The sequence below is a fragment of the Chinchilla lanigera genome, unplaced genomic scaffold (assembly GCF_000276665.1).
Source record: "Chinchilla lanigera isolate Chin_1 unplaced genomic scaffold, ChiLan1.0 scaffold00011, whole genome shotgun sequence".
In the NCBI taxonomy this organism is placed as follows: domain Eukaryota; kingdom Metazoa; phylum Chordata; class Mammalia; order Rodentia; family Chinchillidae; genus Chinchilla; species Chinchilla lanigera.
Genome location: NW_004955412.1, coordinates 31042965 through 31058224, shown reverse-complemented (window position 1 = coordinate 31058224; position 15260 = coordinate 31042965). Strand labels below are relative to the sequence as shown.

Here is a 15260-nt window from a genome sequence, read left to right as displayed (position 1 = left end):
CATCAGAGAATAATCCTCTCAAACAACTTCCGTACTTTCTAAAAATACTGCCAGGCACTGATCTCTGTGTCAGAAACTGCAAAAGGAAACTGTATCTGTATTCTCTGATCCCTTCTGAGCTCAGGAGCTACTGCCTAGGAAGGTTCTAGGCCTCAGCTAGGCACAGATGGAGCTTCAATTCTGTGACCTCTTTGTTATGCAACCTTGGGCAAGTTATTTCAGTCTATGCCTTAATCTCCTTACCAAAAACCAGAGCTTAGTAGCTATTTCTCAGAAGAGATGTGGAAAAATAAAATGAGCCTGTCCCAAAGTATAAGGCCAGCCCAGGTGTCATGAGGGTGTTGGGGTGAAGCACAGGCCTTGAAAGGTGCATCTGTGTCCACCTCCTTCAGTCCTGGGCAAGGCCAGAAGAAAGCAGGCTCCTGCCTGACACTCAGAATCTGCTCAAGGAAGACACAAGGCCCTGGGACTCAGAGCCTTCTCCTTATAAGGATATCTGGCTAGAATGCATTAAAATGTTTCTCTTCATCTATTTTTTCAGCTAACTTGTTCACATGGCAAATGACACTAGTTGTCTATTTATGACAATGATATAGCTCCTGGCTTTAAAAACTTTGTTGAAGTCAGTGATTGCAAAGAAAAGTAGTAAGTAATTAATAGTTATGGGAAATGCTCAACAGTGTCTGCAGCCAAATTTTCATGGAGACAGGATGTGGGGGAAGACTTGCCCACCCAGAAGGAAACCCCACAGAAGCTCAGCTTTTCTTATACAGCGCTACATTTTAGGGAAACAACATCACTTTTTCTCTTTCCTTCTCTGGAGATGGTCTTATCATGTAGCCCAGGCTGGCCTCAAACTCATGGCGATCCTCCTGCCTCAGGCTCCTAACTACTGGGATTATAGGTGTGCACCACCACGCCCAGTGTTGCCTTCTTAATATAAAAACCATGCAACAGATTGCTTGTCTAGCATGTGCAAGGTCCTAGGTTCAAGCCCCCACATCACAAAAAAATAAATAAACCTACCCAATACCAAAGCACCATTAAGATTAAGAGGTTTACCCTGTCCATTCGGTTGCGGTGTCGAATTTCTAGCTGTTCCTTAGCCTTCTGGAATCTAGCATGTTCATTGTCATCTGCAGCAGTCTCAAAATACACATCAACATCATTGGTTGGCAGAGGAGTTGGGGGAACTGAAACAAAATTATAGAAGTTGTCTTCCTGGAGGTCAGGTGCACTATTAAAACCATGGTGTGCTCTAGGAGAAAACCCAGCTCAAAACCTGCAGGGTGGATTTAATCTGTCGCTTGGCTTGCTAAAAAGTGCCGGCGCTGCTGTCTGCCAAGACTTCACTTTGTGAGATTACATGAGCTGTCTCTTTTACATAGTACTCATTAACCATATTGGTCCATGCTAATACAGCAATTTGTTGGTGGCCCCACCCCCCAGGATCCTAGGACTGCAGGTTAGAAAAGGAAGCAGCTCCTTTTCCAATGTCTCTTCAGGGCCTTTTAACCTGAAAACCTGAAAAACAGCAACCTTTCTGCTCATCACTCATGGCGACTGAATAGGGACCAGGGCTAAAATTAGACCATCTCAAGGCAATTCCACATGTGTCTATTTTTTAAGGAACTTATGACTCAACCCCCTTCCTCTCTTCAGGCAACCTTTAGGTCTTTATTTTGGCTAAACAGTTCATTTGAAAGTTCTTTGTACACATGAGGGATAAAGAAAGTCCAAATCAATCCAGCTCTAATTCTGAATTTTTAGCATCATTTTTACACTTACCCCAGAAACAGGACTACTAGGCATTAAAAAACTAAGTTTCTGTATCTGACAAGGCTACCTTCCAGTGACATGAGGACACCCCGGGCCTCATGCGTAACACTGACCCAGGGACCTTTCCAGGTACCCCTCAGAGCACAGGGCAACTGGAAAGGACACCCTCACCTCACTGCTGGTCAGCAGAAGCTCCTACTGGCCCCAGCAGATGGTATGTGTAGGGTAGATGGGCACAGGAAAGGTTTACCCAAGGCAAGCTCTGAAGAGATACCTGTGGGAATGCTACTCATGTTCAAATCACTTGAGTAAGATTTCTCAGACTGGGAAGCAGAAAGCAAATGCCAGAATCCAACTAATTTTTAATTCAGAAACAAATTCACTAGTTTCTAAAACTTCATAATTTTAATTCATAAAATTGATGACTACAGTTACAAATCAGCCAGCTGCTTTAAAGTTTTTCAGAGATTATCTTTTCTCTGCTCTCTTGGACTTAATGAATGCAAAAGCTACTACTAAAGTCTTGTGAAGAATCTTAGAGTCCTGCATGTCCCAAAAGGATCTCAATATTCAGCTTTCAGGTTAACTAAGTTAGAAATACATTGCTTAACAAACCATACTCGCCAAGAGATGCTACATCCAGAGAGGGAGAATCCCATGTCCATGCATGCCCACATACACATGGCTACCCTGACACTCATTAGTAGGGCAAAGGCTTAGGGTCATTCCTGTGAGTCACATTCCTGTGGGAACGACTGTGGGTCATTCCTGGCACTAAGCTGGTTAAAGACTGCAAAACACGGTGCGCCTCTCCTCTTTTTGGGAACAATGGATAGCACACCTAAAGGTTTACTCCAACAGGTTCAGATCAAAATCTCACAAGCTCTGAAAGCCAGCACATCCACTCGCCTTAGCCCCATTGCAAGAGAAGCACAAATATGACCATTGATAGCCCAATGCTTCTAGACTTTCAAGGCCCACCAGACAGGGACCCCTGCAAGTACCAGCAGTGCTCTCCCTGGCAAATCTACCTTAAGCCACAGGAAACAACTTTACAGACCTGCCATTCCAATACATCTTAAAACACCGATGGGCACAGGCACCACCACTGAAATAGGAAAATCTCTGAAAGGCCCGAACTCTTCACACTTCAACCCTGACAGTGTTTTGCTGATTTTAGAGTTTGAGTAGTTCCACATAGTAGTACCCGTCACTGCAGTAATCTCTTTCTCTAAGTCTTTCCTATGCACCTGAAGTCCCGTGTGTACCCTTTCAGCTTTACCCCTGTATCTATCATCACATACAACAGCCTCTCCCTGGTGCACAGCTGAAGGGGAAGGACTGACAGCACGCCATGCTGTTAGATCAGGATTTTAAAATTCTTCTAGAGAAACAAAGACAGAATATGAAGGGATTTGAATGAAAAACCATCAGGTGCTATAGCCAAAAATTTCTAGAGCAAATATCAGAAAAAGGCAGCAACTCATTACTCTGATAAAACTCCACAAAGAGGAACCAAGGAAAAAATGCCTGGCAGGATCGTTTTCCTAACACAGGGAAGGGTTAGTAAGGCTAGGCAGAGAGACAGGGTCTTCACAAAAGACAGTAACCATGGAGAAAAGGAATACTCTTCCTATGGATAACTAATGAAACCCAACTCAATGGAACCACTATGCCTTCTGAGACCAAAACACACAAATTCAAATTCCTTCACAGCCCTGCATGACCCAGTATTTTGGAGCAACAACTACCGCCAGTAGGCTAGAAAGCTTTCCCTATAATGCGTGAAGCAAGGTATGTGACGCTGGACTCAAAAACTACTCCCACTGTCACTTCTTTTGAGAGTGGGTGCCCCAGCAGGTGGCACACTTTACAGGGGTCAGCAATGGGGTAGTTCGATCACGAGGGTTAAGAGGTGAAGCCCAAACACAAGCATGTGCAGAACTCAGGGCTATTCATCATCCTTGGTACTCTTAAACCAGAGACAGCCGAGGGCATGGCTGCCATCCCAACCAACCCCAAAGCACCCTCAGACCCCGCAGGTGCCAAGGCTAGATGAGAAAGAACAAGCCCCTGCTTGTGCCACCTGCTGCCACCAGGGAGGGGACACACCACCACCAGCCAGTAGCAGACAAATGGGGAGCACGGGACACAGAAAACTGAGCTGACAACTGCCAACAGAAAAGCAAAGCCTCGATCTTGAAGGCACAAAGATGAAGGGAAAATGACTGACAGCCAACACCTGAGTCGGCAGGAACACGACACAGATGCGGTCACAAGGATGGCCAGGAGACAGAACGCTGGACAGGACAGTGCTGCTGCACAGGGCCAGCGCGAGGCGGGACTTACTCATCGCTTTACACACAGCCATACAATAATCCTCAGACTCAAAATTGTTCCTGTTGCCGCCGCAGCCGCCATATATAAAGCGCACGCACTTTCCCTTGGAGAGGTCGAAGTACCAACGAGGCATCACGGCCCGGCAGGGCCCCGTCATCGCCTCCTGGGAGCAGACAGCTGTGTGAAAATGGTCAGAGTGTCAGCGGGACAGAGGCAGAACTTCAAATGCTTCACAATGCTACAGGCCGGCTGGGGCGGGGCAGGGGAAGGCAGGGTATGTAGGGAACCATGATAGGATGGACGGCCTGGCCAACCTAACTGACCAGCACAGGTCAGGCACCTGTGCGCAGAGTCACTGTCCATGTGATGTCAGAAATAGAGACTGTTTTAGATTGATATAAAAGCTGACAGAGAGGAATTCTGTTCAGTGGAGACGCTGTGTTTATTTTGATGGTTTCAAGGACTGAAGGAGTCAATGCAGGTGGAATGGCTGTTTTAAGCAGTGATACCTACGGCCAAGACTAAAGCACCTGGAAAAGCAAATGTTCTAATTTTCTTATGTTTTACAAGATGAATCATAGATTTCTAGATTAGTTAAATAATTTTCTCTTAGTTGGGTCATAAATAATTCTTTCTCCCTTCACTGGTTTCAAATAAACAATCAGCAAAGGCTATGAGTAAATGGCTCTGGAACTATCACCACCTTCCCTTTTTAAATTGGTAAGATCAATTTCATCCTACCAGCTACAAACATCAGTACAGAGAGGGCAGCCTACAGACTAGGACACACGTGTATACCTGAGAAAGTTCTTCCATTCCTGAAAGCTAGGACTTGAGCAGAACTGAAGAGGTAGCTTTCCTTGGGAGGAGAGAACACTGGAGGCTGGCTATGGAAGGAACTTGCTGACAGGTAGATTGTGTGGTCTTTTATTCTTGAATTACATCCTTCTAATGTAAACTTTATAACTCAACCCTGCACCTCACCCTAGACATGACTGGTTGCTCACTGTTAACATGGCTCCTCCATCAGTGTGATGAAGAACCAGATTCTCCTTCAGCATACAGACACTGCCTTCTTTCTTAGACTTACCTGTGAAGAGTGATGAATGTAATACAAATTCGAAATAAACAATGACTATGTGCATTTTGCATTGAGGTTACCTTTAACATCATGAGCAATTTCCTTGTCTGAAATAGCACCAACACTGCTGGGTTCAGTGGGGTTCTCCTCGTTGTAGTCATCTCCTTTAAAGGTGTCATAGTAATAATCACGGTCTTCCACCACTTCCTCCCCTTCCTCCTCATCCTCATCCACAGCTGCTTCTGTGAAGTCTTCCAAATCTGGTTCAGTAGGAAATTCACTAAAGGCCAAAATAACAACAACAACAAAAAAAAAAAAAACAAAAAAACAGGTTAGTGCCAATTCCAATGCACAAAGCACAAGAATCATTCCCTTTCCTCTTCTGAAACACAAAAACAGAGGAAGTTCAACTCACATGTAACTGTACCACCAAAGCACTCAACCCAGCTATGTCGGCAAAAGGAAGAATTAATGAACACAGACTGTATTAACTGACAGAAAATAACGTGTCCTAGAACAACAGAAAGGCAAAAGTCACAGGTACTTCTGTGATTGGCTATGGCTAATATGAAATGCAGGCTGAATCAAGTTCACCATAAGAAAGCAACTCCCACCTTATCCAGAAGTGAGGGTCCAACAGCCAACAGCCAAACAAGCAAAGTGACTTCAGTGCTCTGGCTGAGTTACCTTTTATAAATATCATAGTCTTCTTCGTCCTCATTGTCATCATCATCATCCTCATGCTCATCCTCTTCTTGCTCTTCTTTTGACACAAGAGAGTCACTAGAGTCACTAATCTTTGTTGGAGGGCAGCATACATATTCAGTGCCATGGAACTGGTCTACCCCACAAGGCAGCAGCATGCCGTAACTATACAAGGTCATTCCCTGAGTCAAACACGCCTAAAAGAAATTCACAGGCCACATCAAAACATATCTCACAAAGACCTCCTGATCCCTAGCTTCATCCAAAAGGAACCTTATTAAATCATTACATAATGCTTTCACAGACACAAAACTTCTCTGCTGAAGAACGGCAATCCTGTTATCTTAAGATTTGTTAATTTTACTTAATTTGTAGTATCTTGTGAGGTCAAAACATCAACAGGTCATTTGAAAAAAAAAAATTAAGGTAAAGGGAGTTTTCCTTATAACAACAGTTAAAGATGATCAATGTTAGTTTCTATTACTGCTGGTATAGGCGCTACTTCCAACTCTGACCAAAGAAAAAGACTACTGACTGGTGAACCAGCCTAACTACAAGAGCAGATGCTCCTCTCCACTCGAAGAGTGAAACAGCATCTGATTCTGCCTGTGCACATGTCCAGATCTAGACTTTCTACAGTTGGCTATTTCTCCACAGTCCTTCAGGGTACCTCCTGGGGAGCCCTGCCAACAGCATACAGTACCCTTGTTCAACAGCTTTTAATACCCTTTTTTGCTGGGTGGGTGGGGGTGGTTTGCTATAAATCAAACTCTGGGCCTTGAACATGTGTGGCAGCTCTACTACAGAGCTGCATCGAAGCCTAAATAAAGAAGGAAACCCCATTATTTTTCTTACTTGGTGCTGAAAATAGAATCCAGGGGCTTTAGGCAGGTGCTCTATAATTGAGCAGTATCTTTAGTCCCATTATTGTTTCAGTTTTAGGTGCTGGACTGTCTGTGCTCTTCTTCCCTACAAAAACATGTATTTCTCTATCCAACACTTTTAATTTATTAGGTATAAGTAATTAAAGAAAATAACTGAAAATTATGGTGAGATTTGGACACCAATGGTACTTCGTCTTCTAACAAATGGAACCACGCTGAAACTCTTCCTGTCTGTTCTCTTACCTCTTTGACTTCAGTGTGCCAGTGCTGATGATTCTCGCATACTTCCATCCTTTCTCTGTGGAAAAACTGGCACTTTTCTGGAACTAGCAGAACATCACTTACAAATTCACCCACTGGAAAAAAGAAAATCCGTCAAGCAAATCTGATTATGACTCAAGGTGAAAAAAAACTTCACTGCAGTTATCTAGCTAGGTGTATACAGGAGCAGGATCTTATGTACATCAGCACATGTGGATACTACCAGAAATCACTATTCCATTAGGGCCTCAACGTCAGAAACAATGTTTTCTTGACCACAATCCCTTGCAGGCACACTGCAGGGTTTCAGCACCACAGCACTAGGGACACAAATGGCCCCCACCCCCACCCCACACATAGCTGTTCCTGTGACCTCTGGGTTCACATGGGCAACATTCCTCACCTCCTACTTCCCTGTGTTGGCCCACAGCTCTTCTAATAACAAAATGCTCAGAAAACTGAGACCAGGTGTCCTACTGAGGTACAGATGACTGGTTCTTTAGACCAATCTCTATCACAACTGATTCATGTAAGAATCATCAATGTGTGATCCATTACAAAGGGCAAAGGTACCTACAAAGGGAAACTAACCAGGTGACCAATTTCGCATCTCAGATAATGTACAAGCTGGCATGTGTGACAGATATCCTAAGAAGAGCATGGCAATTATCACCTATACAACATTTACACCAAAATTTATCATTTAAATCTAATCAAAACAATAAAACAAATACAAATTCAGGAATACTGTTACACAAGACTTAAAAAGTAATAGTCTGGACTCCTAAAAAATTCTGTCATTAAAGACCAAAATAAAGACTAAGGAACTCTTCTAGATTGAATGTAATATGTGATTTTTTTTTTTTAAAGGAAGCCATAAAGGGTATTATTTAAACACTTAGGAAAAGTACTTAAGTGTGATTATACTGTCATTAAATAAGAAAACGGTCCCTACTCTTAGGAGAAGAAACAAGTTTAAGTATTTAGAATGGAAATATTAAAACATCTTAACTCTCTTTCAAATGCTTTAGCAAACAAAAGAAAGGTACCTATCCCACACACAGATGAATCAGGCAAACTGAAGAATATAGGAAGAGGCTATAGAGGCATTTTCACAATGACTTTTCATTTAGTTCTAAAAATTCAAAACTAAGATGGGGGCAGAGGAATACACAGAGCTGTTTGCTTACAGGGGTGAGGGGATCTGATTTGTGTGCAGATCATCAGCGTGAGTGGAATCTGGGACGACAGATGAAGTGTGAATGGCTCCTAAATTATGACTGTGATACGGCCGGGCAACAGGGACAAGTGGGTTCATGGGCATTACTATCTCCCTGTCTGTTGTAACAAAAAGTGTCTGTATCACTGGGTCCTACAGGGAGGGCAAACTCAGGATTTCCTTCCCAGGTGATACTGATCATCGGTCCTACTCTCCACAATGGGTGCTGATGGGAAAACAGAGGCAGGGCTGTACGCTCCGCTCAGGAAGAGATGCGATAGGTGGGGCAGGGGGAGAAAGGCTGGCAGCAAACGTGAGGTAAGGACAGGGCAAAAGGGAGGCAGGAGAAAAAGTCAACTAAGGCCTCAGGGCTTAGTTGCTAGAAAGTTTGTGTACAGCCACCCTGGCTGTACAGTTATAGAAGACCCCAAAGGTCCTAGGGGAGTGCATACCGACCTGTATACAGACCTTACCAATCAACCTAACTTACAAGCAGTGTTTAAAAATTTTTAATTAATAAAAAGAGAGAAAAACAAAACAAAACTCTTCTACTGGGAAAAACCCTACTACTTGATCTAAATAGAAACTACTTAGGGCTGGGGATTTAGCTCAGCAGCAAAAGCGCCTGCCTGGCAAGCACAAGGTCGTGAGTTTGGTTCCTGGTACCGGAGAAAAACCAAAAAAAAAAAAGAAACTACTTAAATTCTGACATAAAACAACTTACGAACTGTTTTATATTTTTTATTAACCAAGCATTTTGTTAATTTATGACAAAAAGCAACCTAAGCATAACATAAGGGGCTGCTTATATAGTATTAAATACCACAGTTCAGTTTCACTACTGTTATTTATCAGTAGAGTGATCTCCACCAAATTATTTAACCTTTCTGTAACTCAGTTTCCTTATCTTGTCACTGTTAAGATTAAATGACCTAATCTATGCAACCTTTGAAAAGCTAAGAGCACAAACTGATACAGTAGGTACTATGTGTAATTGTAGTTCTAACTACTTATGTTAATATTTAATCTCTTGAGTAACTAGCTTTAAATAAAGCAAACGATATAACTATAAAGACTGACTGATTTTAAGATGGTCTCTCCATGTAGTTCAGGTTGACTTTGAACTGGAGGTGATCCTCCTGCCTCAGCCTCGCAAGTGCTTGGATTACAGGTGTGTGTCACCACACCTGGCATGAATTTAATTCCATGATTCTAGTTGCAAACTGGACAAAAACTGCATCAAATTTCCCCATAAGATCAACATTTAACCTAAGCACTGAATTTGATTCAGTTCTCATTCTATTCTGTTTGCAACCAGAACTGTGGAAAGACTTAAGTTTATGAACCAAGGTTCCACTGTAAACTCTTTTCTAAAAAGAAAACAAAAAGAGAAAACACATTTTAATCCCAGCATCCATTGTACCATTTGCTACTTTTTGCCCCTGCTACACTTACTCATCAGAAGCTTCTGGGGAAAACTTATATAGGCAGATCAGTATTACCTTTATAGAACACTGAGAATTGTTTGGTCAAAAGTTCTATCAAAAAAAAAAAATTCTATCCAAATCTGCAACAATCCTCAGTTTAGCCAGTTGAAGGAAAACATAATGGCAATAATTCTAAGTTACTGCATAAACATAAAGCTATACTGTTTTTACTGCTTAATGTATAGGGAAACATAGCAAAACCTAACCTATAGGATTTCAGATAAGAGGCATTCATGATTCATTTACACCCTCCACGCATTCCCTGAGACTGGGTTTTTCTTTCATTCCACCTTACTCCAGCAGGCCATGATGCATGGCAGCCTTCCAGCATTAAAACTTTTTCAGAGCTGCTGAAATTCCTTTCAGAAATCTGGGGAAGCCCACTTGGCAGAAGCCCCCAAAACCAATAGCCACATGTATAAGTAAACCTACCACAAGCATGTCATCCAGCTGCAAACAAGAACATCATGTCGTTTATGGAGCACTGGTGGCTGTACCCAGGTGGAGAAGATAGCTTAAGCAATAAGGTCTGGCTTTCTCTTTTTTCAAAAGTAGAATATATTTATTGGGGGAAAGAAAGCTTCTGTCTGAGAGAGAGACAGAAGGGGACCCGAGTAGGCTGCCCCTCTTTTCCTTTTTATGACATGAACTTGGTATGAAGCTCAGAGTGGCCTTGAATTCACCATGATCCTACCTCAGCCTCCTGAGTGCTGGAATTATAGGTGTGTGCCACCATGCCCAGCCTTCCCCACACCAGCCACTCTTTTTTTTGAGACAGGTCTTATAAGTCAGTAAGTTGCCAAAGCTAGGGTAAATTTGCAATCTTCCTTCCTCAGCCTTCCAGAGTGCTGAGATTATACGCATGTATCAACACACCTAGCTAAACAGCAGTATCTTAAATGAGGTTTCAGGGATAAAGCCATCGGTAACACCATCTCCTACTCCATCATGGAGTACTCACTTTAAAACCTGTAAAAGGACGCACTGTGATTACTCCCAGTCAATCAGTTGCACAGGTCTCTTGCTTTTTACTTAACCAATTTCTAGTTTAGTTTGTATGTTAAAAGAATCATCCACCAGGTGTAGGGGTGCACAGCTGTAATCCCAGCACTCGTGAGGCTAAGGCAAAAGGACCACAGTGAGTTTGAGGCCAGCTTGTCATACACAGTGAGTAAGTTTAAGGCCAGCCTGAACTACTCAGTGGAACTTGTCTCCAAAAAAAAAAAAAAAGATTCATCCATGCTGCATAACTAAATGAATATACTATAAGTCATCATTAAAATGCATACTTTAAAATGGGCAAATTGTACAGTATATAAATTATATCTTTTTTTATTCTTAGTGTGATTTTTTTTAAGAGATTAACAGTGGTTGTTCTATTACATATTGTTATCTTCAACAAAGTTGCTCAGATTACCAGATGTAAGAATAGAAGATTGATCAAATCATTAAAGGGAATAAGAAAATAATAATTTGAAAGAACATTAGAGACCATACATAGTGTTACTAGGCAGGATTGTAGGAATTCACCAACGTATATTATACTGCAAATTGCTGTCGTCACATAAGTTGCTCAGATTACCAGATACAAGCATGCAAAATTGGTCAAAAAAAAAAAAAAAAAAAACTTTTAATCATTAACTGTTCCTCACAACAAACCAGCAGACACCAACAGTACAGTTATGCCATCAATCCATATATACATATATATATAAATATAAAAAATGCCTTAGTACTTTCTTTTTCGTCTTTCCTTCATCCCAGTTGTTCCTTCCTTTGAGCAATTTCTTTCCCTTTCTTATTATCTATTGTACATTTTGGGTTTTATTTGCCTATCAACTGAGCAATGGGTAAAACAGATGTGGTATGTCTATACAATGGAGTATTACTCAGCTATAAAAAAAGACAAACTCAAGGCTTTTACAGGTAAATGGATGCAACTAGAGACAATACTCATAAGTGAAACAAATCAGACCCACATGTATAAACATCATATTGTCTCCCTGGTGTAAGAACATGAAAGAGTATAAATTATATCTTGACAAACCTGTCATTACAGTCCAAACTATAACAAAATGCTGAAGTACAACAGTGGGAATCTGACAGGGGAGCACATAAGCCACAGGTTCCCAAATTTTTTTCAACTCAATACCCTCAGTGTCTTAATTTTTCTCTTTTTGCAACAATACTAGGCCAAAAGAGTATTTAACAGTAATGTAGTAGCTTGGTGTAACTTATTAAGTATTAGTGTCCTACCATCTTAGTGTGATTTGGGTACTGCACGACTCCTACACTGCAACCAGACCCAACACTATTACCTTCACTTCTTCTTTTACAGTGACTTTTATAGCATACTTGCTTTCTTTCACAGGAACCGTGTTCCTGAAAGGAGGGACGGCTAGCACTCTTCTTGACAAGGATGGAAAAGGCCCTTGGGCCTGACAACATGCATATGGTTAAGGCATCATCAGCTGCCTACTTCGTGGCGTCTATCACAGGAACCACTGCAAACAGTACTTGACAAAGATGAGGTCATTAATGGGTACAAAATGTGGAAACTGAGAACAACCTCCAGGTAGAGGTTGTAGAACATCTGACAAATACCCATCACACAATGTCCTTTGGGTCTGTGTGTACCTTGGGTGCCTCGGTGCAGTTTGGGGATCATGAATATAAGCCGTATTGAAGAGGTAAAAATCGGGCCACTTGAAAACCAAATGGATGAGGGGAGACAGGCTAAGAAGAATTAGAGTGGTTTCCCAGGTCCAGGTCTCACTCTGATATCTAACACAGTAATCTTGCAAGGAAGATAAGGCTGTAAGGTCTCCAGGGAGAATAATGCAGAAATAGAAACAATTACAAATTCTTTCTGTGGTCTAAAAATATTCAAAAACAATCTTTTGTTTCACTTAACAGAGAATTTTATAGACAATGAATGAAATCTCACAGGCAGAGAATTCTTGGGCAAATGGAAGGGAAGAGCATCTTTATAACACATCACACAAAGTTTTGAACAAATTCCACACGACTGTGAATGCTCCACTTTAAAGTAAATGGTGTTAAGCACACAGTGTCCCTTTTTCCCCTTCTGAATGGTATCAAAGCAAGTTAATTGCTCCACGTTTTAAATTACTGTTCTGGGGCTGGGGATTTAGCTCAGCGGCAAAAGCGCCTGCCTGGCAAGCGCAAGGTCGTGAGTTCGGTTCCCAGTACCGGAGAAAAACAAAAACAAAAACAAAAAAAAAAATTACTGTTCTTCAGGTGCTGCTCCTTCTTTTTATGTGAACATTCTTCCTTGCCACATAAGACTAAGAAAGTAACATATCTCATTTTGCTGCTGTCTGTGGTTTAAGGTATTAATGAAGGGCAAGAAGAGAAAAAGGTAAAGTAATGGCTCAAATTAGATGTATCTACAAAACTACTCAGGGTATCTATGTTAATGTCATATGTATGTTAATGCTATCATAGACAATCTGAAATTGATTGTTTTACCCTTTCAAGCATCTGTGACCAAATGTGTTCCCGAATCACCCAGACTCTAGATATGTGAATATAATTCAGATGTGTCAGGTGATAAACAAGTTAGGATGACTACATTCACTAAACAACTGTTTCCCAGTAATACTGTCACAGCTTTACTCAAGTTGGCTCTGAATAGTAACACCAGTAATGCAGTCATGAGCACTAAGATAAACTCCAAGCCCTTAGGAGTGGCAAGTCCCACAGCATCTGGCCCTGGCACGTGCCCACAGCCTTATCCAAGTCACTTTTCCTCCTGAACACAACCAGAAGTACGGCATGATTAACACTGCACATGTATGTCAGATGAAGAAGACTCTTCCTTCCTTTGGCTGCTTTCTTTAGTATCCCTCTCTACTGCTGCTGTAAATCATTAATTTCAAACTGCTAATGTAAAGGCAAAGATGGATGGCTCTGCTGGCAATGTGTTTATTCAGTACCACAGAAAGAGCTGGTCCTCCAGAGACAAGACATTCACAAGACAAGAGGCTAAGTTAGTAATCAAGAGAATCAGTCAACCACTGACTTTGCAAGTCTAAACCATATTCAGAAAGCACTAAATACCCATAGAGAACCCCCCCAATAAATTCATCTTAACGGATGCAGATACATCACTGTGAGCCAAGAGAAAATTGTATTTAAGGAGGGGAGGGAAAGACTTCCTGAAGTTACCACAAACACTCACCAAGACACTTGAAAGGTATAACAATGTGATTTTTGCATTGTTTTTTGTCCCTACGGCACCAGTTGTCGACACTGACGGGCTGATTTGCTTCCATCACGTTGGTGATCTGCAGCTCAGGATACATCTGTTAAGGAGAAGAAAACAAACACATATGATAAATCTACCTGCAGATGGGCATGAACGTTCAAGCAAGAAAAAGGACCCACACTTACTCATCCTGCACCTCATCCTACATAATCTAAGTTCTACTCCACTACTCCTTGCACCAAATGAAGTTATCAAGCAAAAGATCCTCTTACTTTTTTTTTTTTAACTAAGAGGTTAGATTTACTACTGCTTCCATCTATTCTCATCAAAGAATGAATCTGCATTTAAGAACAAAAGCAGAAAGCCTTCAACTCAAAACAAATCCAGTTAAGTATTATGTTTGCTTATAGGGCATGCACAAATCTCCAAGTTCTTAGGGGAAAAAATAACACAAAGAAAGTCTATTAATGAAATTATCCCTGGCCCTCGATAAGAAATTAAAACATCTTATGCTTTTATAGCACTTGCTCACAGCCACACACAGGTAAAGCTTGGCAAGATCTCAAACACACTAGACACTTAGAAACGGAAGACCTAGGGCTCCAGTTATGACCATCTTGATTCTTGGGTCAAAAGAATGCAGTATCTATTTCTATAGTAAAGAGAATCAACCCTATCCCAGTTAAAAAACAAAAAAAAACCAAAACAACAGTTTTTTAACTTCCTGACAATAATCTTACCTCCTGACAGTACTGAAGAACCTCTTCTTTTGTTCCAAAGCAGCTCTTGGTGCCTGTTGGGTCGGGTTCCCACTTCCCAGTCTGAATGTTCACATGCATATTTAACTTCCCACAAAACATTGCAATTTGAGGCTCAGCAACAGCAAATCCTGTTCCAGCATTGGCTGCAAGAGCCTACCAAAGAATACAAAAAGGTTTATTCCTAAAAGGCTGGCAAAAACACATATGCAGTGGTTTCTGATAGAACTGATCTTTTGGTACTCTTCATTATTCACTGTTTTTATTTTTAAAAATCCTTCTCCCAGGAGGTAGGACAGAATTTTAAAGTGACCTTTGGGCAACACCATGATCAAAGGGAAAAGTCAATGGGAAATCTAGCTTCCAAACCCCACCAGGGATACTTCTACATTGAGAATTTAAAATGTAACTATAGTCTGTCCTGATGCAAGCAATTTACAACTTCTGACATATACCAAATCATAAAACTAAAGAATGGCTAAAAAAAATTTAAAAAAAAATAAAGAATGGCTAAT

At 41.3% G+C, this 15260-nt stretch overlaps 1 protein-coding gene across 4 annotated transcripts in view; it reads right to left on the bottom strand.

Moving 5' to 3' along the window:
* The window catches only part of Aplp2 (amyloid beta (A4) precursor-like protein 2), a 32298-nt gene extending 17393 nt beyond the window's left edge, over nt 1-14905 (bottom strand). For 2 of the 4 annotated variants that reach the window (XM_005378559.2, XM_005378560.2), the window contains exons 1-7: nt 14728-14905; nt 13961-14084; nt 7033-7145; nt 5888-6102; nt 5281-5480; nt 4129-4296; nt 1063-1193 (exon numbers count right to left, since the gene is read on the bottom strand). In XM_005378559.2, the coding sequence (XP_005378616.1) occupies nt 1063-1193; nt 4129-4296; nt 5281-5480; nt 5888-6102; nt 7033-7145; nt 13961-14084; nt 14728-14847 (1071 nt within the window). In that variant the 5' untranslated portion in view covers nt 14848-14905. The remainder of the gene's footprint in view (nt 1-1062; nt 1194-4128; nt 4297-5280; nt 5481-5887; nt 6103-7032; nt 7146-13960; nt 14085-14727) is intronic. The other 2 variants (XM_005378561.2, XM_005378562.2) reach the window with 2 other exon arrangements.
* Between the last annotated feature and the right edge of the window lie 355 nt (nt 14906-15260).